This window comes from Natrix helvetica (genome assembly GCF_964273705.1).
Source record: "Natrix helvetica genome assembly, chromosome: 7".
Classification (NCBI taxonomy): domain Eukaryota; kingdom Metazoa; phylum Chordata; class Lepidosauria; order Squamata; family Natricidae; genus Natrix; species Natrix helvetica.
This window is the reverse complement of record NC_138558.1, coordinates 1,462,879-1,490,260: the sequence shown is the minus strand read 5'-3', so window position 1 is coordinate 1,490,260 and position 27,382 is coordinate 1,462,879. Positions and strand designations below refer to the sequence as shown.

The 27,382-nt window shown below is 50.7% G+C and overlaps 2 protein-coding genes across 3 annotated transcripts in view; both read left to right on the top strand.

Moving 5' to 3' along the window:
* Positions 1 to 4,492: 4,492 nt before the first annotated feature.
* On the top strand, positions 4,493 to 14,272 carry SPEF1 (sperm flagellar 1). The gene is made up of 7 exons (XM_081960004.1): positions 4,493 to 4,650; positions 5,966 to 6,077; positions 6,936 to 7,092; positions 10,842 to 10,890; positions 11,813 to 11,879; positions 13,059 to 13,170; positions 13,701 to 14,272. Exons 1-7 carry the CDS (start codon positions 4,539 to 4,541, stop codon positions 13,806 to 13,808), a joined length of 717 nt encoding a protein of 238 aa, XP_081816130.1. The 5' UTR covers positions 4,493 to 4,538; the 3' UTR covers positions 13,809 to 14,272.
* Positions 14,273 to 21,555: 7,283 nt separating this feature from the next.
* The window catches only part of ADISSP (adipose secreted signaling protein), a 30,917-nt gene continuing 25,090 nt past the window's right edge, over positions 21,556 to 27,382 (top strand). Inside the window, exon 1 of one of the 2 annotated variants that reach the window (XM_081960093.1) lies at positions 21,556 to 21,671. The gene's annotated coding sequence lies outside the window, so the exon portion shown is untranslated. Of the gene's footprint in view, positions 21,672 to 23,562; positions 23,582 to 27,382 lie in introns of those variants that run through there. The other variant, XM_081960094.1, reaches the window with a different exon arrangement.

Genomic DNA, 27,382 nt, shown 5'->3' with positions numbered 1-27,382 from the left:
AAGTTGCATTCTTGGCATTTTATGGATGACTTGCCTTCCGCTGCTTTCTTGCCACACCTCCCCATGGATTTTTCTTTTTAATACCTCTGTGGCTGGATGCCAGCACCTTCTCTAAAAATGTGCTGACAAAGGTAGAACAAACAAGGAAACACCTGGAAAGGGAGACAGATGGAATATGTAAGTCTGATAAAGTCAGTTGTGGCAGATGGAGAAGAAAAGGAGGACTATTGTGGGTTTTGTATCCTGCAGCCATTTGTGCAAAGAAACAACGTGCTTTCAGCCTGTCCAGGGTGTGTAGCACACAAATGCTCCTCTATGTGGCAATTGCTTTGTTAAACACAGGTGGTCCTCGACATACGAACCCCCCCCCATTGAGCCCCTGCTATGCAGGACAGTTGTCAAGCGAGTTTTGCCCCGTTTTATGACCTTTGGGTGGCTTGTTAAATGAATCACTGCAGGTTTTGGTAACACAATTGTTTAACTGACACTGCAACCGTCATAAATACAAGTCAGTTGCCAAGACCCCCAATTTTGACCGAGTGACCATGGAGATGCTGAAACAGTCATAAGTGTGAGAAACGGTCACAAATCACTTTTTTCAGTGTTGTTGTAACTTTGAACAAGTCACTAAATGAACGGTGGTAAGTCCTCCTCGTATTTACAATGTCAGTGTGCCAAGTCTACGGTCATTACATGGAACGGAGAAAACATGAAATTTGGGGCATTTGTTTTAATCTCTGTGTTGAATCCTTGATCGAAAAATATCCAAGTAATTCAAAGTCCCAAGAGGTGAATGGCCAGAAATGAACTCTGATGGAATCAAGAAAGTTTTAAAGACACGGGGATCCCTGGTTGTATAAGCGGACCACAATGACAGCCATTAATTTCAACGGCAGTTTCCTGGCTCGGTCCAAAGTGCAAACCCAACCCAATTCATCCAACACCCTTACGTGTGCAAACAGAGGCATAGAATCAAAAGCACGTGAAATATTAGTGCCACTTTATAAAGCTTTAGTAAGGCCACACCTGGAATCCTGCATCCAGTTTGGGTCACCACATTACCAATAATAATAATAATAATAATAATAATAATATGTCGAGACTTTGGAGAAAAAAACGTGCAAAGAAGAGCAACTAAGAGGATTAAAGAGCTGGAGACTAAAACATAATGAAGAACGGTTGCAGAAATTGTATGTGGCCAGTTAGAGAAAAGAAGGACTGGGGGGGGGGGGCATGAGAGCAGCCTTCCAATATTTGAGGGGCTGCCCCAAGGAAGAGGGGGGGGGGGTCAGCTTATTTTCTGAAACACCTTGAAAGCAGGACAAGAAACAATGGATGGAAATTAATCAAGGAGAGAAGCAACCTGGAATTAAGGAGAGATTTCCTGACAGTGAGAACAATTATGGTAATCAGTGGAACAGCCGGCCTAGAGGTGGTGAATGCTCCAACACTGGAAGTTTTTAAGAAGAGACTGGACAGCCACTTGTCTGAAATGGTAGAGGGTCTCCTGCCTGAGCAGTTGGTTGGACTGGATGACCTCCAAGGTCCCTTCCAGTTCTATTCTGATTGATAGGCTGTCACACACACACACCGTTGTTATTGCAGAAACTCTTGTGATGGCTCACACTTTCCGTGCTGCGAATGGCCAGCCCTGGGCTTGGCCGCCGGTCAGCTGAGTCCAGAGGTCAGGTGTGAGAATGACACACACACCTTGGCAGGGGAGGGGAGGGGGCGGCTGCTTCTGAATGCTGGTTATCTGTCTGGGACCAGGCACCCGGCCAAGGGCGTCTCCTGGGCCCTTCGGAAGGAAGGCGATTGTGCCAGGAGCCTTATCCCCCGTGGAGGGCCAGTGGCTCCAGCCGGACGTGGCTGCAGAGAGGGAGCTAATCGGGAGGGAGGGAGAGTGTCACGGAGGGAGGGAGGGTCTCGCCTTGCCTCCCAGGGGTCAGTTTCTGGGCCTGGCAGGACCCTCCAGTGGTCCCATGCCAAGACCCGGCCCCCCCAAAGGACTACACCTCTCATGTCTCTCACAAAACACACACACACACACACGTCTCTTTCACAAGTCTCCTGCACAGTCATCTCACACACACATCTCCTTCACACACACCGTGTCTTTCACATGCATGTGTCTCATGTCTCCCAAATCTGTTCACACACGTCTCACATGCACACAAGTCTCTGTCACATGCAAGCCTTTCAAAGTATCCACACCTCTCTCCCTTGCCCCAAAGTCTCACAGACACAAAGTCTCTCTCAGGCACACATGTAGCTCTCACATGTTTCCACACACACACACACACACACACACACAAACGTCTTTGACATGCATGCATCTCACGGTGATTCCCACAGAATCCTCACATGCGCCCGTCTGTCCCTGACACTCTTATACACCCCTCTCTCTCTCTCTCAGGTGCCTCTCACAAGCATTTCTCACAGACCCAAAGTCTCTCTCAGACACCCAGAGATACACAAGCCTTTCAGTGTATCCCCACATCCTTCTCCCTCCAGTCCCAGTCACACCTACACACACACACACACACCTCTCTCATACAGTCTGTCTCTCTCTCTCACACACACACACACGCCTGGAATACAAGTCTGTACCCAGAAACAGATTTCTCTCACACAGACACATTTCTCACGTCCATACAAGTCTCGCACACACCCACATTTCTCACGCACGTGCGCACGTCTCTCCCTGTCACACGCACACATGCAACACACACTTTCTCACACCCAGAGAATTGCTTTTACAGTTGCCAAAAATGGCTGCCCTGGGGGGAGGACGCAATTCACTTCATAGTCACTCAGGCCGCTTCTCATTCAGCTCCTCTCAACCGCTGCTGATGTCCTTGATATACACACAAAAAAGGGAGAAATAGAAACATCTGGCGTTTAATCTGGAGCCTAGAAGCCCCTTTGATGTCTTCCAAAGGAATCGAAAATTGTTCTTGTTTTTCTAAGCAGCGTCTGCCGATGAGAGGGAAACGGCTTCATTCCTCTGAGCAATGAACCCCCATGAAGGGCTTAGTTATTTCTCCAGGGGTTTTGGGGGAAAAGGGCCCCTGAATTTAGTTCCTTCGGAGACTGGGAGGTTCCGAAGCGAATGGCTTTGGGGTCCCCTCCCTGCCCACACGTGGGAACCCAGGAAGAAGGGTTTGGGCGAGGCAGTCGGGAGGGGTAAGAAGACAGGGCCTGCCTGCCAACCTTTTGCCTTGCAAAGACAGAAGAGATCACGACGGGGTCCAAGGCCCTGCTTTGAATGGTGCAGAATATATATATATATATTCCTGAAGCCACCTGGGATTTTTCAGGCAGCCAAAGGGATCGTCGGCATCTCCTGCAAAAAAAAACAACAACAACCCTTGTAAGAATTATAAATGAAAGAATCAACCTACAACAATGTCAAACAGATGCCCCAGAAAGTGCAAAGAAGGAAGAAAAGAAAAGAAAAAAACATGTCTCCTTCGTCTCAGGAAATAAAAACAATTTTAATAGTAAAGTACAGCATCCCCGTTCTTCCTGCCGTGCTTCCCTGCCTTAATTAAGGAAACAAAATGAACTATAGGCAAGTAGTCCTCCACTTACAACAAACAGTTCGTTTAGTGGCCGTTCAAAGTTACAACCGCACTGAAAAAAGTGTCTTCGTTTTTCACACTTACGACGGTTGCAGCATCCCCATGGTCACATGATCAAAATTCAAACACTTGGCAACTGACTCGCATTTATGACGGTCGCCGTGTCCCGGGGTCACACGATCCCCTTTTGCGACCTCCTGACAAGCAAAGTCAAGGGGGCAAGCCAGATTCGCTTAACAACCATGTTGCTAACTTAACCATGGCAGTGATTCACTTAATGACTTCAGAAAGAAGGGTCGTAAAACGGGTCAAAACTCACTTAACAGCTGTCTCGCTTAGCAACCGAAATTTCGGGCCAGTAGGTCGAGGCCTACCTACCTTTTTTTCACCTGTTTATATTCCCTGAGGGTGTTTTAATCCTTATGGACGCTTCTGTTGGTTCCGCGTGGATTCAAAACCAGAGTAACGAAATAAAGCAGGTAGAAATTCAACAGGTGCAGCCCTGCTCAGGAAGAACCACACCTTCCCTTCGTGCAGCCTACCTTTTGGGAGGAGGATGCTTCACCAGGCAGACACATTGCAAGGTGCCCATTTTTTTTTCTATTTATTTTTTCCCAAAGCGGTCTCTTGCTCCCAGAACGGCTGGGAATCATGGCCCCTGTAGTCCATATCTGGGCTGCAGATGCCCGCAGAGCCTTCTCCCAGAGGGAGGGAGGGAGGGGAGCCTCGGATGCCCGCTGCTGCTAGGATGCACTGGTTGCCTAGCAACCCTGTTGTGGTGGCTGCAGTTGCTAGAAGCCCGAGAGAACTACGGCTCCCATAATGCCTCTCCTGAGATGGAGAAGGGAGGGGAGTAGAGAGGGTGGGGTTGCCATGGCTGCCCATGCAAACAATATGGCCGCCCCCAGCCCAGCTGGCTAGGAAGGAGCGTGGTAGCCCGGGGGAAGAGCCACCATGGCCCACGGTGACATGGACGAGGAGACCCTCAATGACCTCTACAGCTGGGTGGACGGCATCCCTCTCTCCCGCCCGAAGAGGAACATCACCCGCGACTTCAGCGATGGAGGTTTGGGGGCGGGGGAGGGCAGAGGGGGGGGGCGTGAGGTTTGGGAGCCGCCATCCCCACTCTCCAGAGATGGCCAGTCTTCCTGCATCTTCCCCCTCCATCTCTCCAGTTGGGGGTGGTTGGCCCCAACGATCGCAGAAATCAGAGGCCCCCTGGAGACCCCTCCCCATTAAGCAGACTGGAGTCCCCTTCCGCCCCGCTGCCAACATCCAGCCCCTCCCTCTGGGCCAGTGGATGGAGAGGATGCTCCTTGGGGGAGAGAGCCCTGCGTAAGCACCTGTGCAGGGAGGGTCTCAGGCAGTGGGGGCTCTGCAGCCATGGGAGAGACCCCTGGGGGACCCTCAGAAGTCCTTACAAGCTCCAGAGCCTCCGCAGGGGACGTCCTGAAAGAATTAGACAAGGTTTCCCAAACTTGGTTTATGAACTCCCAGAATTCCCCAGCCGGCGTTGCCCCTGCAAAGAATTATGGGAGTTGAAGTCCACTCGCCTTTCATGGCTTGAGAGATGTTGAATTGGGACGAGGAGAGGGTGGGGATACAGTCCTCGGCTTACAACCACAACAGAGCCCAAAATTTCATGTTGTTAAGGGAGACATTTGTTAAGTGAATTTTGCTCCATTTTACAACCTTTCTTGCATTGGTTGTTAAGTGAGTCACTGCCATTGGTGTGTTAGTAATCCGGTCGTTAAGTGAATCTGGCTCCCCCCCCCCCATTTACTTTCCTGGTCAGGTCGCAAAAGGGGATCGCGTGACCTCGGGACACTGCGACTGTCGTAAATACGAGTCAGTGGCCCAACTCTGAAGTTTGATCCCATGATAGTGGAAAGGTCTTAACTCTGAAAATGCTCCAAAATTCAGTTTTTTCAGCGCTGTTGTAACTTTGGTCACTAAACAAACTGTTGTAAGTCAGGGACTAACTATACATGTATTTCTTGACTTACAAGAGTTCATTTAGTGACGAAGCCTTGAAAAAAGTGACTCGTGATCATTTTTCACACTTACAACCACTGCAGTATCCCAACGGTCACATGATCAAAATTCAGACGCCGACTCACATTTATGACGGCCGGCGTGTTCCGAGATCACGTCATCATTTTTACCACCTTCTGACCAGCCAAGTGAGTGGGGAAGCCAGATTCACTTAACATCTGTGTTCCAAACTGAACAACTCATGTGACTCGCTTAACGACGGTGGCAAGAGAGGTCGTAAAATGGAGCAAAGTTCACTTAACCGCCATCTCGCTCGGCAACCGTAAATGTGCAGATTCCATTCCAGTTGTATCTCAAGGACTTCCTTCTTTTTATTGCCCCTCCAGTTCTGGTAGCTGAAGTGGTGAAGTTTTATTTCCCCAAAATGGTGGAAATGCACAATTACGCTCCAGCTAATTCCACACAACAGAAACTCTCCAACTGGGGACACCTGAACAGGTCAGTGTTTTACAGGTAAAGCCAGCATTCGGAATCCCCCAGATCGATGGAGATCAGCTGTTGTCCATGGGGACCTCCCCTTGCCAAGAATACGTGTAACCTTCTTCTCTGTGTGACTGTTGATGTAAATATTGATCCACGCTCAAGTAGTCCTAAATGATTGTTTATGTAAGTTAGTTGGTTAGTTAGTTAATTTACTTTATTGTCACAACCAAATTAAATGCCATCTTCAGTGTGAATTATAACTCTAAAAACATAAACATCCTTCATGTTCTACATGACTGAATTGAAAATCCCTGATATTGCATTAATATTGCACTAGAGCAGGGGTGTCCAAACTTGGGAACTTTAAGACTTGTGGACTTCAACTCCCAGAATTCCCCAGCCAGCAGAGCTGGCTGCGGAATTCTGGGAGTTGAAGTCCACAAGTCTTAAAGTTCCCAAGTTTGGACACCCCTGCACTAGAGAGTAGAATTCAATAAAGGGATAGAATCTGGGGGGACTTGGGACCATTGTTCACACTTAATGATGGTTGCAGCCTCTCAGGGGTCGCACGGTCAAAATTAAACACTTGACAACTGACTCGTATTTATGACCGTTGCAACGTCCCGGGGGCCCTGTAAATTACCTTTTGCGACCTTCCGACAAGAAAAGTCAGTGGGGGAAGCCAGATTCACTTAACAACCATGTTGCTAACTTATCAACTGCGGTGATTCACTTAACAACCGTGGCAAGAAAGGACGTGTCCACAATTCACTTAACAAAGGACTTGCTTAGCAACAGAAATTTGGGGCTCAGTGACCAGAGGGGGTTGTGTGTGGGTGGACTCCCCTGCTCAGTCCCATGCCTCTTTTGCAGGAAAGTGTTGAGCAAGTTGAATTTTTCCATTCCCGAAGACATTGTCCGGAAGATTGCGCAATGCACGCCCGGAGTGGTGGAGCTGGTGCTGATCCCGTTGAGACAGAAGATTGAGGAGAAGCAGAAGCAAGTCAAGATGTCCACCACCTCTTACCAGGTCAGTAGAGCTCGGACAAGGGTCAGTTGAGCAAAGTCCTCCTCCATGTACACGTATTCGTTTATTTTGTGTGTGTATTGTCCATATTGTTTTTATGTGTTTTATTGTACGCCGAGTCCTTCGGGAGAGGGTGCGGCTAAGAAATAAAATTTAATATATTATTATTATTATTATTATTATTATTATTATTATTATTATTATTATTATTATTATTAGTCAAATGGTCGTTAAGCGAACCCAGCTTCCCCAATGACTTTGCGTGTCAGAAGGTCGGGGAATCACGTGACCTCGGGGCGGTGCGACCATCGTAAATATGAGTCCCTTGCCACGTTCCCGCAAATTTGGATCACATGACCGGAGGGATGTTGCAAACGGTCGTAAGGGTGAAAAGCGAGTCCCAAATCACATTTTTCAGCGCCGTTGTTAACGTTGAACGGCCGTTAAACGAAAGGTTGCAAGGCGAGGACTAGCCGTATCATGCGGCGCAAGCCCTTCAAACCCCATGCAGAAACACACCAAGAGAGATCCCCACCATCCGAGCAGGAGATCCATGGAGATCCACCCACAGGTGGCTCTTTTTCAGCCTCAGACAGCAGAAGACACACATTTTAGCTCTGGGAAGTCGTCTCCCAGGGTGGCCCCATGTAGAAACGCTTGCAGTAGTCAAGCCATGAAATGACCAGGGTTTGAGGGATGGCCTGAAGGTCTCTCCCAATTGAGGAGCTCTCTGAATCCAGCCTGAAGGACTGATGGGAGGGGGGAATAATGGCAAACGTAACCCACCCTCTCTTTTCTTTTCTTCTTACACCTCCTTTCCTTCCTCTTCTGCTTCCTTCCAGGACCGGCCAGCAACTCCTCTGGGCTGCTGCAGCCTTTGCTCCTTCCCGACTCCAATGCCCCAGGTTTCTGCCTTTCGCCACCTTCCTTTTTACCTGCCTGGAGATGCACCTTGCTGCTTTCCCTCTCTCTGTCTGTCTGCCTGTCTGTCTGAATCCAAGCCAGGAGACAGTGGGGCAGGGAGGGGCTGATCTTGACAGATGCCGCTTGTTTTAAGGGAAAAAATAAACTCTTTTTGTAAGGGTCACACCTGGACCAGGGGTCTCCGAACTTGGCAACTTTAAGACCTGTGGACTTTAACTCCCATAATCCCCCAGACAGCATGCTTCAAGATGGGTGGACTTCAACTCCCAGAATCCCCCAGCCAGCATGCTTCAAGATGGGTGGACTTCAACTCCCATAATCCCCCAGCCAACATGCTTTAAGATGGGTGGACTTCAACTCCCAGAATCCCCCAGCCAGCATGCTTTAAGATGGGTGGACTTCAACTCCCAGAATCCCCCAGCCAGCATGCTTCAAGATGGGTGGACTTCAACTCCCAGAATCCCCCAGCCAACACAGAGAGTCAAAGCCACAAGTCTTAAAGTTACTGAGTTTGGAGAGCCCTCACTGACCTGGACCAATGCATGTGGTCCTCATCTTACGACCCCAATTGAGCCCACAATTTCCACTGCTAAGTGAAACACTTGTTAAGTGGGTTTTTCCTCATCGTACGACCTTTCTTGCCACAGTTGTTAAGTGAATCGCAGCAGTGGTTAAGTTGTTCGTGACACAGCTGTGAAGGGTATCTGGCTTCCCCCGTTGACTTTGCTTGCCGGAAGGTCGCAAAAGGGGATCGCGTGACCCCGGGGGACACTGCGACCGTCATAAATACGAGTCAGCAGCCAAGCGTCTGCATTTTGACGAGGTGACCATGGAGACGATGCAACGGTCAGATGAAAAACTCACCTTTTTTTTCCCCAGCTCCATTGTCACTTCACATGGTCGCTAAATGAACTGTTGTAAGTCGAGGACCACTGTATTTAGTAGAAAGCAAAGGGCCAGGGAAAGAGTTGTGTCTGTCGTTGTTGCCACACCATCTTGTGGGCCTTTAACAGTTGTGCATCGCATCACAAACGAAATTGCAACCTCCTGGGTCTTGTTGGTATTTATTGTAGCGCTGGGCAGGACAAGGCAACATAGACTTACAGGTAGAGCTCTCCAGGGTCCTGAAATCCAGGTGGCACCTATTGGCCGTCCCGGACTTACGACCACAACGGAGCACCAAATTTTTGTTGCCAAGCAAGACAGTTATAAAGTAATTTTTGCTCCATCTTATGACCTTTTTTGTCACAATTGTTAAGTGAGACACGGCATTTAGAATATAGTACATAGAATAATAGAGCTGGAAGGGACCCGGGAGGTCTTCTAGTCCAACCCCCTGCTCAAGCAGGAGACTCTCTCATTCTGGACAAATGGCTGTCCACTCTCTTCTTTAAAAACCTCCAGTTGATGGAGCACCCACAACTTCTGGTGGCAAGCAGTTCCACTGGCTAATTGCTCTCACCGTCAGGAAATTTCTCCTCATTTCTAGTTCTTAGTTGTGAAGTTAGGAACGACGTTGTTAAATGAATCCGGCTTCCCCATTGACCTTCCTTGTCAGAAGGTCGCAAAATGGGATCATGTGGCCCCGGGATCCTTCGACCGTCATAAATACATTGCCAAATGTTGCCAAATGTCCTAATTTTGATCACGTGGCCATGGGGATTCTACAAGGGTCATCGCGAGCGGGGTCATGTCATTTTTTTCACTTGAGTTCACTCAAGGACTTACGACGATTGCAGAGTCCTGGGTCACGTGATCCCCTTTTGCGATCTTCTTGCTCTGCCTCGGCTTCCCCAGCAGCACGAAGTCGAGTCCTCGTCCCAATAAAACCCCTTTTATTGAATGTACAGTGAATTCCTCTGCAGCAAAGTCTTTCCTCTTCCCCCACAGTCTTTCAAGGTAGCTCACAATTACTGACCTCTATCAGGCTCGGAGAGTGGCCAGGCCCAGATCTTTCAGACGCTGCAATGTTTGGCAAGAATGCAGGGATGAACTCACTGCCTCCTGCAAACTCCACTCCCCTTTCGCTCCTCTTTTATTCCCTCTGGGAGGGGCCATTCATCGTCCACCTGTGGCCTCACTCCCAAGTCAGCCCCTGTTCTTTAGCTCTTCCCTTCGCCTGGCAGCTCTGCGCATGCGCACACTGGGAACAGGCTCCAGCTGTTCTTCTGCCTCAATGATGTCTGACTCCGAAGGCAGCTGATAACTGTCAAGATGGCCCTGGCCCCCTCTCTGCCTCCAACACAGAGCCCTCGTCAGAGCCTTCCCCAGACTCCAGGACTGGCCCATGTTCCTCCCCAACCTCCTCAATGTCCGAATCTGTTCCGCTGGTGGGGCACAACACTTCTGTCAAGCAATGGCAATGGGGAATCCAGAGTCACTTAACAATCATAGTACTCACTTAAGAACTACAGTGGTTCACTTAACAACTGTGGCGAGGAAGCACGTCACCTGGGGGCAAATCTCCCTTAGCAACTGTCTCGCTCAGCAACAGAAATTTTGGGCTCTGTTGTGGCCGTATGTCGAGGACTGCCTGAAGGGCGATAAACCCCCTTCCGTTGGAGGAAACCGCTGCCTGGGTCTCTGCTCTGGCCTTCAAGCACCCCCCACCCCACTCAAGACAAGCCCTTCCGGGCTTCCGTCTCTTCATGGGTTTTCCGCGCAGGGCAGGGCACCCGGTCTGTTTCCCTGATCTTGCAAGGAGACTCTCTCCAGAATGGCAGGCTGAGAGAAGGCCGCTCTTGGTAGGACGGAGCAGGGAAGGAAAGAGGAGGGGGTCCGTAGCGGTCGATGCACGAGACTTTCTTCCTCTCTCTCTCTCGAAACAGGACCTGGGCATGCGCACCATTGGGGAGGAGAACAACTACATGGAAACAGGTAAGGGCATGGGGAGCAAAGGTGGGCTGTTCTGACCCGGCTCCCCCAACATGACAAATACTTTTAAGTGAACTCAAAGGTTCCTTTAATTAGGAACACCAGCAGCCCCGGCAAAACGTTTTTCTCTCACCCCAGGATAACAAGTCCGTCCGGCAGGGAGAGGAATAGTTGTCTGCCCCATCTATTCATCTCCTCCCCCTGCCTTTTATCCCCAGAGCTAGGATGGGGCTTTGCTAGCAGCGGTAGCTCTTCCGTCTCAAGGACCGGCCCATAGATTTCCACTGCTCTCCTCTCCTCTGCCTTCTGTGCATCCGTGCGTCAGGCTATGGACCCAGCTAGTCCTCCTCTTCCTCATCAGCCATCTTCAGACCTGGGGGTTGTTGACTCTCCATCTGAGGGCTGACGGACAGCCCAGCCTCCCCCCTCCCCCCCCTCTCTGCCAGCTCCATTCCCTCTTCCCCCTCAGAGCTCCCAAGTTGCCCTGACCCTTCCTCGCATGCCACCGCCTCTTCCTCTGGCAGCCAAGAGGGTACAACATGGGTGAAGTTTTAGGGTGGGCAAGGCTCGGATGCCCCACCTGCCATTTGCAAGGCTTTATTCCCCTTGGATGGAGGCATTTGGACAGCAGGGCTTAACCTGGTTCTACAGGTAGTCCCTGGCTCTCCACGGTTCCTTTAACAACGGTTCACAGTTGCAACAAGGCTGGGGGGGGGAAGGGACTTGGAATGGGATGGAACAGAGCTGGAAGGGACCTTGGAGGTCTTCTAGTCCAACCCCCTGCTCAGGCAGGAGACCCTCCACCATTTCAGGCAAAGGGCGGAGGAGTCCCTAGGGAATTCTGACTTATAGATAGGGGGTGTCGAATGGGCTTTCTTGGGAGCCCCACCCCACCCCCCCTTAACCTCCCTTTGGTGTTTCCTAGGCTACACCACGAAGCCCATGCCCAACAGCACCGGGGGCTACACCAAGGACTCTCCTGGATCAGAAAGGTGGGTGTCCGACCGAGGTTGCCCCTCTTCAGGTGGGCGTCTTCGAACCCCTGACCCGAGAATGTGGCCGGTGGGGGGAGGGAGATTCAAGGGGCTCCTTTTCTCCTTTTCTGCCCTGTTGAATTGCAGCCCAGGGAAGTCAGAGCTGCGAAATACAGGTAGTCCTCGACTTACGGCCGCCCCAGATTTCTGTTGCTAAGCGAGACAGTTCTTAAGTAAGCTTTGCCCCATTTTGCGACCTATCTTGCCACTGTTGTTAAGCGAATCGCTGCAGCTGTTCAGGTAGTAATCCGGTTGTTAAGTGAATCCGCCTTCCCCCTTGACTTTAGTTGCCAGATGGTCGCAAAAGGGGATCGCGTGACCCCGGGACACTGCGACCGTCATAAGCGTGAGTCAGTTACCAAGCATCCGAATTTTCATCCGGGGAGTTTGGGAATGCTGCAACGGCCGTTAAGTGTGAAAAGCGGCCAGGTCACTTCTTTCAGTGCTGCTGCGACTTCGAACGGTCACTAAACGAACGGTTGTAAGTCAAGGACTACCTGTAAAGCAGGTGGCAGGCGAATGCCCTTGAGGGAGAGAGAGATGGGCAGATGAAGACGGAGGGAGGGAGGGATTCTGCACAGCTTCCCAGGACGTCTTCCAGGAAAAGGGGGTGGCAGGTGGAACTCCTTGCCACCAGGCGCCTCTAAAGCGGGTTTCAGGCCGTTCTTGGAAGCAAAAAGAGCCAAGCTGGTGGGTAAACCATGTTGAGATGTCTGTCAAACATCAGGAAAGGAGAAAATGAGTGGGGAGTCTTGAGCTCAGTCCCCTAAAATGGGGAAGGGGAGGTCTCCTCTGCATGCAATGGGGAGGGAGTCCATCATTTGGGGGGACGTGATGCTCCCTGTAAACGTCTCCCTGTTCCAACTAGCCGGCCTGGCCTAACTAGAAATTTCTAACCTCCCTGGCAATTTTAATTATTTTAATATTTTATACGTAAATTTTGGGGGTTTTAACTGTTTTAATTGTTTTAATTTATTGTTATTTATTTGAACTTGACTGTTAAATATTGGTGTTACCTCCTCCATGCCACACTTGTATTTTGATTTAATTGTACGTCGCCCCGAGTCCCTTTGCGGAGAGGGGGCGACTGATAAATTGAAATAAATAAATAAATAAATAAATAAATTCCACTTGCAGGGGTCTCAAGGGGCAGCCAGGCTACCCGGTGCCTCTACAGACGGATGCCAACCTGCGCTTGCACCTGGCCGAGCGGGAACAGGCCCTGCTGGCTTCCCAGGAGACCATCCAGGTGAGGGCAGGGGGCATCCCGCCCAGCACCCACTGATGGGGGGGGGGGCTTGGCTCAGCCTCCTCTCGCTTCCCCACACTTGCCTAGGGCAGAGCCTTCCCGTGGTCTCTGCAGGGACAATCCTAAGGGAGAGAAAGTGACGGGGGGGGGGGGAGAGGGAGAGAGGGAGAGGGGTCTAGTGGTTAAGGCACCAGGGGTTCTGATCCAGCTCCCCAGACAAGACAAACCCTCTGAAGTGAACTCAAAGATTCCTTTATTAGGAGCGAATAGAAGAGAAGAGAATGGAAGAGAAAATAGAATGGAATAGAATAGAATAAAGAATCAGGAATAGAGAAGAGAAAATAGAACAGAACAGAACAAGAATGAAATAGAATAATAGAATAGAAATATGGAATAGAATAGAACAGAACAGAACAGAACAGAGCAGAATAATAGAATAGAATAACAGAGTTGGAAGGGACCTTAGAGGTCTTCTAGTCCAACCCTCTGCTCAGCCAAGACCCTCTACTACAGCCTCTCTCTCCTGTCAGATTCTGCAGATGAAAATCCGCCGCCTGGAGCACCTGCTGCACCTGAAGAACGTCCGGATCGACGATCTCTCCCGGCGCCTGCAGCAGGCGGAGCCCAAGCGGAAGTGAAGCCCCCCCCCTCCTCCTCCAGCTGTGGTTCTCCAGACCGTTTCCGGCCATGCCGGGCTCCCCCTGGCTCCTTGAGCGCCCATCGCTTCTCTTTGCAGTCCTCCAGCCCGGCTGAGATGTTGGAAGGAGGAGACCCTCCGCGGAGGCCTTCTGGTTCCAAAGGGCCGCCTTCGCCCGGCCAGCGCCCCAGCCCAGCCCAGGGGAGGCAGGGTGACCTCCGGTCGGTGGGCCACGTTCTCCAGGCTCCATCATGCCTGCCTCCTGGAGGAAAGGTCTCCCTGCTTGTATCTCCAGCCAACTAGGCAAGGAGCCACGATAACGGTGGATAGGAGCTTTCTGGCATCTAAGAAGACCATGGGGAACAGCAGAATCCTTAGGCAGCATTTCCCCAGCTTTGGCTCTGCTGAGAGGCCAGGCGTTGGCCTGGAATCTCAGCCTCCTCCTCCTCCTCCTCCTCCTCCTCCTCCTCCTCCTCCTCCTCCTCCTCCTCCTCCTCCTCCTCCTCCTCCTCCCCACTTCTAGCACTGATGATGTTAGCTAGTTGGGTCATGAAACATCTATAGGAAAACAGCCAAGTTCATAAAGACCCAAGGACCCCACAGTTCTCCTTTTCCTCTTCCTCCTCCTCCCCCCTCCTCCCCCCCTCCTCCTCTCTTCCTCCTCCCCCTCCTCCCCCCTTCTAGCACTGATGATGTTAGCTAGTTGGGTCATGAAACGTCTACTGGAAAACAACCAAGTTCAGAGAGATCCAAGGACTCTACAGTCCTCTTCCTCCCTCTCCCCCCCCCCCACTTTCTTCTGAAGTCCAGGCTCCTTCCCAGCTACCCTACCTGTTGTTCTCCTTTGTGGATGGCTCCGGAAGAGAGAAGAAGCCCTCCTGGACGGCTGAGGATGGAGTTATGGGCAGCCAGGAGGACCACAGGATTGGTCTCTTCCAAGATGAACTCTTGAGCTCCATCTAAGGGAGGAAAATCCTGGGTGGGGGAGAGGCATAGTGTCCTCTCTAGGAAATGCCCCACCCAGCTAATGCAAGGATTCAGGAATGCCCTTCTCCAGTGGGTTGCCCCCACCACCACCATTCCAGGTTGCTTCTGGCCAGGAGGCGATTTCGAGATTCCCTCTTCTCCCTTCCCACCATCAGACACCCCAGCTACCATGGCTACCTCCCCCCTCCCCCAGTTCCAGCTGGGGAATGCCTGCTGGAGGCATCTCCTGGGCTTTCCTTCTGGGGCCTATCAAGGTGAGCTTCAAAGCTTTTGCCTGACCTCAGCTGCCTTTCTCGAATCTTCGACCTCGCATCGCACCATCCCTAGCACAAACCCAATGGACCACAACCCCCACCCCACCCTCAATCCCTGTCCTGGCTCCCTGCAGGCGAGCGGGTGTCTTGCGAAGACACAGACTGAGGTGCGTTGTGTGGCCACGAGATGAATCAAGGCAAGTCCCAGAGGAGATGCTGTTGCCCCCCAACTCCCCTCTGTAGAGCTAAACCGTTTGAGGTTTAAGCATCGCTTTTGAGCCTAAGTGTGGTTTTTCACACACCCAAATTCACACCGTGGCTCTTTTGATCAGCTAGGAGATGACCTCCAAAGGGCTGCCTCCCCTTTCCCTGAATCTCCAAGAGAGGAGATGGTCGCTTCCATCTCCACCTGGGAACCTAGAGCAGAATTGTGGGTCTCTCTCTGTGTGTTTTGGTAGTGGACAGAAGGTGGGTCCAACATCTGGACCATTAAAAGTGCCTTTGAACACTACGGAGTGAGGAGGCCGCAAGCCTGGTCCTTTGGAAGGGTTTAGGACGAAGCTCTGGGAAGAGAAGGACAACCTCCCTTGGATCTTCTCCTCCTGCTTCTCAAAGATCCCCCCTCTGAGGAGCTCATCAGCCTAATTGAGGAGCCCCTCCAGCAGGAAGGGACCTTCTCACGTCATCCTGCCATCCTTGGCACTTTCTGGAGGACAACCTTGCTGAGGTGCCAGCCCGAGGTGTGAACCTTCCCACAACCGTTGTTGTCGCTGCACAGGAAGAGAAGGAGTGTGTGTGTGGAGAGGGGAGTCCTTGGAAGGGCGGAGAGAATAGTCCACCTTCCTTCTCCAAACCTTACCTGGAGAATTGGTGCGTCCTGGGGGGAATGAAGAATGAAGCCACTCACTTTGGGGTCTCCACAAAGATGAACAGCCAGGAGAAGGGGGTCAACATCTACTGGAGCTCCGAATCATCCCTCAAAGCAGGATTAGCAAAGATCTAACAAGGTGTCTCCTTCTGGTCCCTTTGTAGGACGTAGCCACGTAAGACCTCCCATTTCAAATTGTCCCATGATTTCCTCCTGGGAGGCTGGATCCCTCCCCACCTCTGCTCAGGTGCCTTCCACGCATGTTGGCTTCCACCAGGGTCTCCCGTGGATCCCCGTGGCTTAATTCTGTCCATTGCCCCCACGTGGCCCTGCAGGAAAGTATCTCCAGGTGCCTTCAACTGAGTTCACAGGCATCTCTTGGTCCGCTGTAGGTTTTTAGAGGTTGCCATGCACCTCCCAGGGTTTGGTTATCACCCCTTGGCCTTCAGGGGCCCGGCCAAGCTTTGGGTGACTTCTGCATCTCTTCCGTGATCTTTCCCTGCAATGGGACGGACCGAGGGTCTCAGAACAGGCCGGATACTACCAGTCTCCTGCCAGCCTGGAGGCTATCTCTTGAGAAAGGGACTGCCTTAGGCTTCTAAACGCTCATTTATCCTGGCTAAGCCACTCCGGGGAGATTTCTTTGGGGGTGGGGGCGGGGGGGGGGCTGTCTTGAGCTTCGGCACGTGCCAGAAAACAAAACAAAACAAGATAAACAAACAAAACCCAGAGGTTGTAATACCCAGCGTTGGACAGCAGAGGGCGGTTTTAGCTGGGTTTACCAAATTGCAAAACTTCTTGGCCATGAAGCTACGGGGCCAATGAGCTGCTTTTGCGTGGGGCCACCGCTATTTTTCTGTACGATCACGCGGCTTCCTTCTCTAAAGATAAATTTCTGTCTGCTTTTCAGCATTAAAGACTTTAATCCTCCCTTCCGGCTCTTTTATTATTTTTTTGTGGTGGTGGTGGTGGGGAGTGTAGCAGCAGGATGTCCAAAAGTGGAATAAAATAGAATAACAAGAGTTGGAAGGGACCTTGGAGGTCTTCTAGTCCAACCCCCTGCTCATGCAGGAATCCCTAAACCAGGGGTGTCCAAACTTGGCAACTTTAAGACTTGTGGACTTCAACTCCCAGAATTCCCCAACCTGGGGAATTCTGGGAGTTGAAGTCCACAAGTCTTAAAGTTGCCAAGTTTGGACACCCCTGCCCTAAACCATTCCAGACAAATGCTGTCTAATCTCTTCTTTAAAAACTTCAGTGAGGGAGCACCCACTTCTGGTGGCAAGTTGTTCCACTGGCTAATAGTTCTAACTGTTACGAGGTTTCTCCTTAATTCTAGCTTGCTTCTCTCCTTGGTTAGTTTCCATCTGTTATTCTCATTCTGCCTTCAGGTGCTTTGGAGAACAGCTTGAGATGTTCTAGTCTAATCCCCTGCTGAGGCTGGAGACCCTCTACTATTTCAGACAAGTGGCTCTCCAGTCTCTTCTTAAAAGTGTTGGAGCATTCACCACCTCTAGAGACCAGCTGTTCCACTGGTTAATTGCCCTCACTGTTAGGAAGTTTCTCCTTAATTCCAGGTTGCTTGATGAGTTTCCACCCATTGCTTCTTGTTCTGCCCTCAGGTGCTTTGGAGAATAGTTTGACTCCCTCTTCTTTGTGGCAGCTCTTCAAACGTTGGAAGACTGCCCCCCCCCCCAGTCCTTCTTTTCATCAAACTAGACACACCCTGTTCTAGCAGACGTTCTTTATATGTGCAACATCAAATTAGCATCCACTCCACGTGCGTCAAACATTCCTTGAAATGTTCCTACCTCCCCCCCCCCTCACATTTGCTCTTTTCAATCCAGCGTCCGTCTGTTGAGCGAATGGGCCAGGATCACCATGACCTCTGAAAGCCTGTTTTCTGAGTAACACGCCAGAATTAGTCATCTGGAGGCTAAAACATACAGTTGCAGGAATTGGGCATGTCTAGTTTAATGAACAGAAGGACATGATAGCTGTCTTCCAGTATTTGAGGGTCTGCCACGAAGAAGAAGAAGGGGGTCAAGCTATTCTCCAAAGCCCCTGAAGGCAGGACAAGAAGAAGCAACGGATGGAAACTACTCAAGGAGAGAAGCAACTTGGATCTAAGGAGGAATTTCCTGACGGTGAGAATAATTAACCAGTGGAACCGAAGTTGTGGGTGCTCCTTCACTTGAGGCTTTTAAGAAGATATTGGACAGCTATTTGCCTTAAACGGCATAGGCTCTCCTGCCTGATCAGGGGGCTAGACTAGAAGACCTCCAAGATCCCGTCCAACTCTGATATTCTGTATTCTGTAAAAGTTCAGAAAAGAAAGATGGCAGTCTTCCAATATGTGAGGGTCAGCCTATTCTCAAAAGCCCCTGAAGGCAGGACGAGAAGCAATGGATGGAAACTAATCAAGGAGAGAAGCAACCTGGAACTAAGAAATTTCTTGACAAGAAGAACAATTATCCAGTGGAACAACTTGTCCCCAGAAGTTGTAGGTGCTCCAGCACGGGAGGTTTTTAAGAAGAGACTGGATTGCCATTTGTGTGAAATGTTTTAAGGTCTCCTGCTCAAGCAGGGGGTTGGACTAGAAGACCTCCAAGGTCCCTTCCAGCTCTGTTATTCTCTTATTCTTGTCGGAGAGATGGAATGCACAACTGTGAACATTAAACCCTTTCCAGAAATAGTCTTTGTTTTTGAAAGAAAGTTTACGTTTTCCTCTCCACTCCTCTGTCTCGCTGGGGTGCAAGCAGGGAACCACCTGGAAGGCATTCAAGGCGAAGAGCGGTTCCTTTGGAAGGGGCCATAATTCCCGCTGGTCCCCGCAGAGCACGTCCAATTGCCAAGCATCAGGTCACAAGTGGGAGCATCCGGAAATCTAGTTCCTTGCCCATCTGTGGACGTGGGCAGGCTCCTATCCTGAAATAGGGCCAACTAGGCCTGTCCCACCCACTCACTCCCCAGAAAACGAAATATGCAGGAAAAGCAAGGACATCAGCCTGGCAAGCCAATGTAGGTTACTCTGCTCTCTTGTGTTTCCCCGTAGATACTGTAGGAAGTTTTAAAAACACCCCACTCCTAGAAAAATGAAACATCCTGGGGAATATTGAAAAAGGCAGAATATTATGGTTCCCTGGATCAGAAATGGAGAAACATGTTTTTTTTAGGCAGGAAGCAGATTCAATCTCTTTATACCCCTCACTTTTGTCAATGGGCCATTAAAAGGCCCGGGTCAGTCTATTCTACATAACAAAGATCCCTTCCCTTCAGTTCCAGGGTGATGGGATTAAGGCATGATAGTATTAGCCCTTTACCCATCTCACCACAGGGCATCTGGGAAGAAGCAATGCTCAACCCAACTTGGACTCAAAACACAACCTGCATTGGCCCCGTGGGAGCCTGACAGCCAATCAGAATCCAAGATCAAGATCCAAGGCCAGAGAGGGCATAAAACCAGGGACTTTCAGCATCTCTGCACCTCTTTTCTTCTTCGCCCAACATCTGGAAGCATCTGATCCCCCTTTTCTGTGCAGGAGCTCAAGCCACGTGACCCTGTCCACCATGAAACCATCTTTCCAAGCAGCCTCCGTGTTTTCCAGCGTCTTTCCCCCCACTTGGAACTGAACCCAGAGGGACATTGCTTCCAACACTACCTACGGTTGTGAAAAGTCGGAAGAAGCGAAACAAAATGAAATTCAACGGCGAGAAAAGCGAGGTTCTGCATTTAGGCAAGAAAAACCAAATGCACAGGTAGAGGACAGGTGGTACCTGGCTCAAGAGCAGCAGCTGTGAGAGAGGATCTTGGAGACGATCGTTTAAATATGAGCCAGCCATGTGGGGCGGCAGCCAAAAAGGCCAATGCGGTGGCCTCGGTTGCATTAACAGAGGGATAGAAGCAAGATCACGTGTTAATACCACTTGTGGGATTCAGCCGGTTCACATCAGTTTGGGCGAATCGGATGCTAATTTTACACCTGGTTCACCCAACCGGCTGTCACAAGGACCAGCTGGCTGGTTTATCTAACTCTTTTCTTGGTTGCTGGGTTTGCCTGGTGTTCCTAGAAGTCATTCTCAGAGTCCATTACCTCCCCTTCCTTCCTTCCACCCTCTCCTCCCCCTTGTCCTTTCTTTCCTTCCTTCCGTTTTCCTCTCTCCATGTTTCCCCTACCTTCCTTCCTTCCTCCTACCCTCCCTCCCTCCTACCCTCCCCCCATCTTTTTCCTGTCCTTCCTTCCTTCCTATTATCCTCTCTCTCTCCCTTTCTCCTATCCTCCCTCCCTCCCTCCTTTTCTCTTATCCTCCCTCTTTCTCCTGTCCTTCCTTTTCTTCCTTTCCCCCCTCTTTCTCCCTTCCTCCCCTCTTCCTTCCTTTGTTCCTGTCTTCCTCCCTTCGCTATTTATCTCTTTTCTTTCCTACCTTCCACCTCCTTTTTCCTTCCTCCTTTCCTTGACCCCACCTTCTCCCACCAAGCACAGCTGCGTACATGACATTTCTCCCTTACGGCCGTATTCTTGAGTTTTAAACGCTTGATTGCAAACGGCTTCCACGTTTTGCAATAACAGGAAGTGGAAAAAGCTTTCTGAAACAGGCATGTCAATAGCACAACCAGGGGCGGATGAGCAGGTCCTGAGGCTGCCTCCCTCCCCACCCCTCCAGCCCACCCCTGAGCAAGGAGCAGGTGTGTGTGCAACCGGAGGAAACACAGGGAAGGCCCAAACTCTGTTTGCAATTGAACCTGACAATAAGAGGGAATATTGGTAGCTCAGGGTTGCAATGAGTCCTTGGTGCCCTCTTGCTTGTTTCCTTGCAGACGTTTCTTGACCAAACTAGGGAACTTCATCAGTGCTAAGAGGGAGTGGCGTTTGCAGAGGGCAGGGCAGGAGAACGAGGGGGATTGTGGGCTCATTAGTGCTCTCTGAGCTTGCTGGTTTTCCTGCAGAACTTCTCCAACTAGGAAACATCCTCAGCGCTAGAAGGGAATGGGGTTTGCAGGGAGGAGGAGGAGGGGGCGAAGGAGGAAGACTCTGGGGTGCTCTCCGAACTTGGTGGTTTTCTTGTGGACGTTTCATGACCAAACTGTGTAACATCATCAGTGCTACCGGGAGGAGTGGGCTTTGCAGAGAGGAGGAGGAGGGGGAGCAGAAGGACAACTGGAAGGGGAGGTCCTTGTTGCTCTCTGAGCTGGGTGGTTTTCTTGCAGACGTCTCGTGACCCATCGAGGGAACACCATCAGGGCCACCGAAGGAGAAACGCTTCCCAGGGGTGGGGAAAAGGCCGGTCTTTGGGGGAGGGAGGGGTGGGAGGGGGGAGACGAAGGTCAGCTGCGTCCCTCCTCCCTGCAAACCTCGGTGCAACGCAGCTCCCCCACTCCCCCTTTGCAAGCCGCCCGGCCAGTCCGGATGGCTCGAGGCGGCGCAGCGGCAACTCCCGGCCACGCGCCGCCCTTGCAACAGTTCCTTGGCCACGCCCCCTCCCTCCCCCCCGCCTGGGGCCCCTCCGCGCTCAACCGACGAAGCCCCGCCTCTCCCGTCCCCTCCAATCCAGACAGGCGAGGACGGGGGTGGGCGGGGCGGGGCGACGGCCTCTGTTGCAGGGGCCAATGGGGAGCGAGGGGGCGGGGCGGCGCCTTTCCTGCGGAGCTTGCCCGGCCGCGGCTGCCCGGAGTCCCGCGCCAAGCTCGGCAGCGGTGGCCGACGCGATCCTTCTCCCGGCGGGCTTGGCTGTTTCCTTCCCCCGCTGCAGCGAGGTGAGTCCAGCCTCCGGCCGCCGCTTCTCTCCCTCCCTCCTCCCCTCCCTCCCCCGGGGACCCTAGACGGGGGACTACAAGTCCCATCATTCCCAACCGCCTCGGGGTTGGGGGGAGGTAGCGGGCCGTTGGCGTCGGGACCCCCGGCTTCCCTTGGTTAAAAACTCGGCTGTGTGTGAGGCGGGTGTCTCTTCCCCTCCTTCCTCTGTTTGGACCCGGGATCGCCGCGTGGTGCGCCGTCCCTCCCCCTCCTCCAATGCAGCTGCCTTTCCCGCAGGGTCCTTTGCAAAGCCCCCCCCTCCCCGCAACCGTCCTTTTGCAACCGGGCGCCCGCGGAGCCCCTCTTCGGCTTTAGGGATTTCTGCCTTGGGGAGGGGTGGGGGGAGCTGGGTTAATGGGGGGGTCAAGGGAGCCCCCTTTTTCCTGCCCCCCCAACCTGCAATCGCAGCCTCCCCCAGAGAAAAGGTGCGGAGGGAGCCAGAGCCTCCCCCCCCCAAAAAAACCAAAGCTTGGTGCAGTGATGCAGCACGGGGGGGGGGATTTAAATTCCCCATCTGGAAGCCCCCTCCTCCCTTCTTGGGTTGCAGAATATACATTTTAATTTATTCATTTATATATATAGCAATAAAGCCCCCTCCCCACCTCCTTTAACAAGCAGCCCCTTGGCCTTCTTGGCACCAGGGTGAGGGGCTTCTTCGCAGCCCCTCCGAAGCCCAGGGGAAGGATTGGGCTGTCTTCCGCAAGGCTGGGACTACAACGTCCATCCTGCCCGGCCGGCGTGGCCCAGGACTGCCCAGGGTGATGGGGTGGGGGTGTAGATTTAAGGTGTAGATGAAGCTGGTGGAGTGGTTTCCATATGGGGCGAGGAGGGAGAAGGTTTTGTGGTTTATTGATTTATGTCCTGTCTTTATTATTTGGATAAAGAACTCAAGGCGGCAACTTCCACCTATTTTCCCCATAACAACAACCCTGTGAGGTGGGTTGGACTGAGAGAGGGAGAGGGAGGGTGGGACTGCCCCACGATCACCCAGCTGGCTTTGATGTCTAACGTGGGACTAGAAGTCCCAGTCGCCTGGTGATTGGCATTGGAGTTACTCAGCCGGTTTTCTTGCCTAAGGTGGGATTAGAACTCATTTCTCGAAACATAGAATAGAATAGAGCTAGAAGGGATCTTGGAGGTCTTCTAGTCCAGCCCCCTGCTCATTATATACTATAATGTATATAATGAACTATATACTATTTCAAATACTCTCTTCTTAAAAACCTCCTGTGGTTTTTTTAAAGTTTTATTTATTATTGTATTTTATTTTATATTATATTTTCATTTCATTTCATTATTTTATTTTATTATTGTATTATTTCATTTCATTATTGCATTGTTCTGTATTATTTCAGTTCAGTGTTTTATTATTTTGTTTTATTTCATATTTTAAATTTTCTTAGGGTATTATTTCCATTCATTATTTTATTGTATTTCATTTCATCGTATATTATTTCATTATTTTATTTTATTATTTCATGTATTTTTATTGTATTTATTTATTTTTATTTATTATTTTATTTTGTTTCATTTCATTATTTTATTTTATTTTATTATGGTATTATTTCCGTTCATTATTTCATCGTATTTAGTTTCATTTCATCATATATTATTTCATCATTTTATTTTATTATTTCATGTATTTTTATTTTATTTATTTATTTATATTTATTATTTTATTTTATTTATAGGCTGCTCACCTCACCCTCAAGCGACTGGGGGTGCCATTTCCTTTGCAGCCTTGGCATCTGGCATTGTGCTGCCCCCAAGCTGGGGTCTTCAAGAACCACCACCCCCCCCACCCCCGAAAATAGCCAGGTCCCTGGAAGAGCCCTCCCTCCAGTGGTGGCCACTGCCTTATCTTGTGGGGGTGAGTTCCCCAGGCGAATTATCCTTCCTGTTCTCCGTCTCTTCCCCTTGGGCGTTCTTGACCTTTCTCCCAGGCCAGGACCGATTGGGTGGCCTCAAGGGTGCCCTTCCTCTCCCTTTTCCTAAGCCCGCCCCATGTTTATCCCAAAGTTGCGGTGGCTTTTCTTCCCTGGAGTAGTAATGGAATAGTAGAGAATTGGACGTTGAGAGATTGAGAGAGAGCCTCTGTGGAGATGATCTCGTGGGAGCTGCTTTGTGGAACGGAAGACGTTGCCTGGGGAAACGGGGTCCCCAAACTCTCGGAGGGACCCCCCCCATTTCCCAAAAGGACGAAGAAAGCAGAAGGGGGCATTCACACGCATGTGGTGCGGCCTGCTTCAACACGCATCAAGCATGGAGGGGGCATCGTCTCCCTATGGAGAGCTTCTGTGCCAGGATGGAAGGAGATTATTCATTTCTCTGTTGATGTCTCTGGAGCTTCTTCACCCGGTCTCCTGGTTGTCCCAAAGGTGGATTTTCCCCTCCAACAGGCATCTTCCTTGGTTGTTTTTTTCTTGAAAAGGTTTCACTTCTCATCCAGGAAGCTTCTTCAGTTCTGGGTTAGGGTTGAACTGAAGAAGCTTCTTGGATGAGAAGTGAAACCTTTTCATAAAAACAAAAACCAAAAAGATCGGGTTGCTTTTGGAGAAGCACCTTTGGGATATCTATATACAGGAGATCCTCAACTTACAATGGTTCATTTAGTGACCATTCAAAGTTCCAATGGCACTGGAAAAAAGGGACCTGGGGCCGTTGCAGCATTCCTGTGAACAAAATTCAAACCCTTGGCAACCGACTCCTATTTATGACGGTCGCAGCGTCCCCGGGTCAAGGGGTCCCCTTTTGCAACCTTCCGGCAAGCAAAGTCAGTGAGGGGAAGCCGGATTCACTTAACAACCGTGCTACTAACTTAACAACTGCAGGGATTCACTTAACAACGGTGGCAAGAAAGGTTGTAAAATGGAGCAAAATGTAGTCGCTGTCTCGCTTGGCTGTTTTCAGGGTCGGTGGCAGTAATAATAAGTGGGGTTTTTTGGGGGGTGTCACAGTGATTGGTTGATTTGGCCTGGAGGGAGGGCATGGGGGGGTTGTTTGGAATTCCTGGAGTGGACTTGTGTGCCAGAGGATTCTTTCCGTCTGGGCTCAGCCTTTGGCACACCGACCACCCGCTCCCCTTTGCGGCCAGAGAAGGTCGGCTGCAGGAGCCCAGGGGAGCGGGGGGAGGGTGGGGGGGGCGTCAGGGGCCCCCAAGGGCTTTCGGTCTGCAACAGGCGTGCCAAGAGGCACCCTTTGTGATCCAGTGCAGAGAGAGCAGGCTTCCTCCTGAGGCCAGTTAGTCACCGCCCGGGCACCTCTGTGGACACCCTGGCATTTGCGAGGAGTGGGTGATGGTAGGGGGTTTCCAGTGTGGTGACTTGGGGAGCCGGTTGGAGAGTCCCCTGGCTACTCTGGCTGGCTTGCTTCCTTCTTTCCTTCCCTCCTACCATTTTCTCTTTCTCCTTTCATCCTCCCTCCCTCCTTTCTTTCTCCTTCCTTCCTTTTCTCTTTCTTCCCCCTTCTGTCTTTCTCCTTCCTTTCCTTCCTTCTTCCCTCCCTCCATTTTCTTTTTCCTTCCTTTCTCCCTCTTTTCTCTTTCTCCTTTGTTTCTTCCCTCCTACTGTCTTTCTCCTCCCTCTCTCCTTCATTACTTCTTCCTTCTCTCCCTCACTTTTCTCTTTCCTTTCTTCCTCCCTTTTCTTTTTCCTCCCTCCCTTCTCTCTTTCTCCTTCCTTAGTTCCTCCCCCCTCCTTTCTCCTTCCCTTCCCTCTTTCCTCCCTCTCTTTTCTCTTTCTCCTTCCTTTCTTCCTCCCTCCCTCCCTTCTCTCTTTTTCCTTCCTTTCTTCCTCCCTCCCTCCTTCTGCCTTTCTCTTCCCTCCCTTCCTCCCGTTTCTTTCTCCTCCCTCCCTCCTTCTGCCTTTCTCCTTTCTTTACTACCTCTCCTTTTTCTCTTTCTCCTTCCTTTCTTTCTCTCTCCCTCCTTCCCTCTTCTCTACGCTATTTAGCTATTCACACAGGGCACTGCCATATTTTCCCGGGAGCATTGCTGTTATCCGGGAATGTGCTGGAAGAGGAGCAGGAGGCCAAGTGCAGGGAAAAGCTGTGTGCACAACGCATGTTCCCCCACCCCCACCCCCGTGCCCAGGCCATCGCCCTATTCACATCACCCGAGAAGTCGTCTTGAGTGGAGTGGCATTTACTCCTGGCCAAAGGGGTGTTTGCGTGTGTGGAGACCGCAGCCTATAATGCTGAGCTTTGAGGACGCCTTCACATGTTCAGATCCTTTGCCTTCCCTGCGGAGAACGTTTTCAGGTGCATTTCGGGCTAATTATTCTCCCCAAAAAACATTTCCAAGAAACTTCAGGTTCGATGGTCATGGCTTACAAACCCTTGGATTGTTTTTCCCGAACGTTCTCACATTTCTTGCAAAATCCTCAGCCCTACGGATACCCCCATCACGCTCATTCATCCTGTGGTTATTTTTTGTTGTTGAATTGATAGAAACCAAACCACTAAATCTAGTTGCAATATTTTTTGCACATGTTCAGCGATATTCTTCTTCAGGGATATTTTTGCTTCGTTGCAGACCTGATAATTTGGACCAGGGGGATCTCCAACTGTGGCGACTTTAAGACTTGTGGACTTCAACACCCAGAATTCCCAAGCAGTATAATTTACTCTCTTGTAATCCCTTCCTCTGCAATCTCTCCACTTAGATCAGAGGTCTTCAAATTCGGCCACTTTAAGACTTGTGGACTTCAACTCCCAGAATTCCCCAGCCAGCATAGTTTACTCTCTTGTAATCCCTTCCTCTGCAATCTCTCCACTTAGATCAGAGGTCTTCAAATTCGGCCACTTTAAGACTTGTGGACTTCAATTCCCAGAATTCCCCAGCCAGCATAGTTTACTCTCTTGTAATCCCTTCCTCTGCAATCTCTCCACTTAGATCAGAGGTCTTCAAATTCGGCCACTTTAAGACTTGTGGACTTCAATTCCTAGAATTCTCCAGCCAGCATAGCTTACTCTCTTGTAATCCCTTCCTCTGCAATCTCTCCACTTAGATCAGAGGTCTTCAAATTCGGCCACTTTAAGACTTGTGGACTTCAATTCCCAGAATTCCCCAGCCAGCATAATTTATTCTCTTGTAATCCCTTCCTCTGCAATCTCTCCACTTAGATCAGAGGTCTTCAAACTCGGCCACTTTAAGACTTGTGGACTTCAATTCCCAGAATTCTCTAGCCAGCTGCTGGAGAATTCCACGAGTTGAAGTCCTCCAGGCTTAAAGCCACCAGGGTTGGCCACCCCTGATTTAGATGAACCCGAATCCTGGTTTACCTTTAAGACATGGTGCAATCGATCAGTTTAAATTCCTTTTTTGTGGCTGGATCTCTTGAGAAAGAAAACCGACGGCCCTTTAAACCTCTTTCTGGCCAGTAGGCGGCCAGCTTTGAAAGCTTGTAAAGGGGGGTGGGTGGGTGGGGGGTTTGCTGATCTTGGCTTGTGAAAGTGACAGCATCCCGCTGTGTCAGGCAAAACCGAACCCCGGGAGGGCAAGGATTGGGATGTGTTTCTTAGAAAAACAACAGCAACTGCGAAGCAAACTGAAAAGGGAGGGATCTGGAAAAATCTTCCTTCGGGAAATCTTGTCTGGATTGTGACGTTCACCCCAACGGGAACCTCAGCCTGCAGAATGGATCCCCCAGTCGTAAACCAACATTTTGCCTTT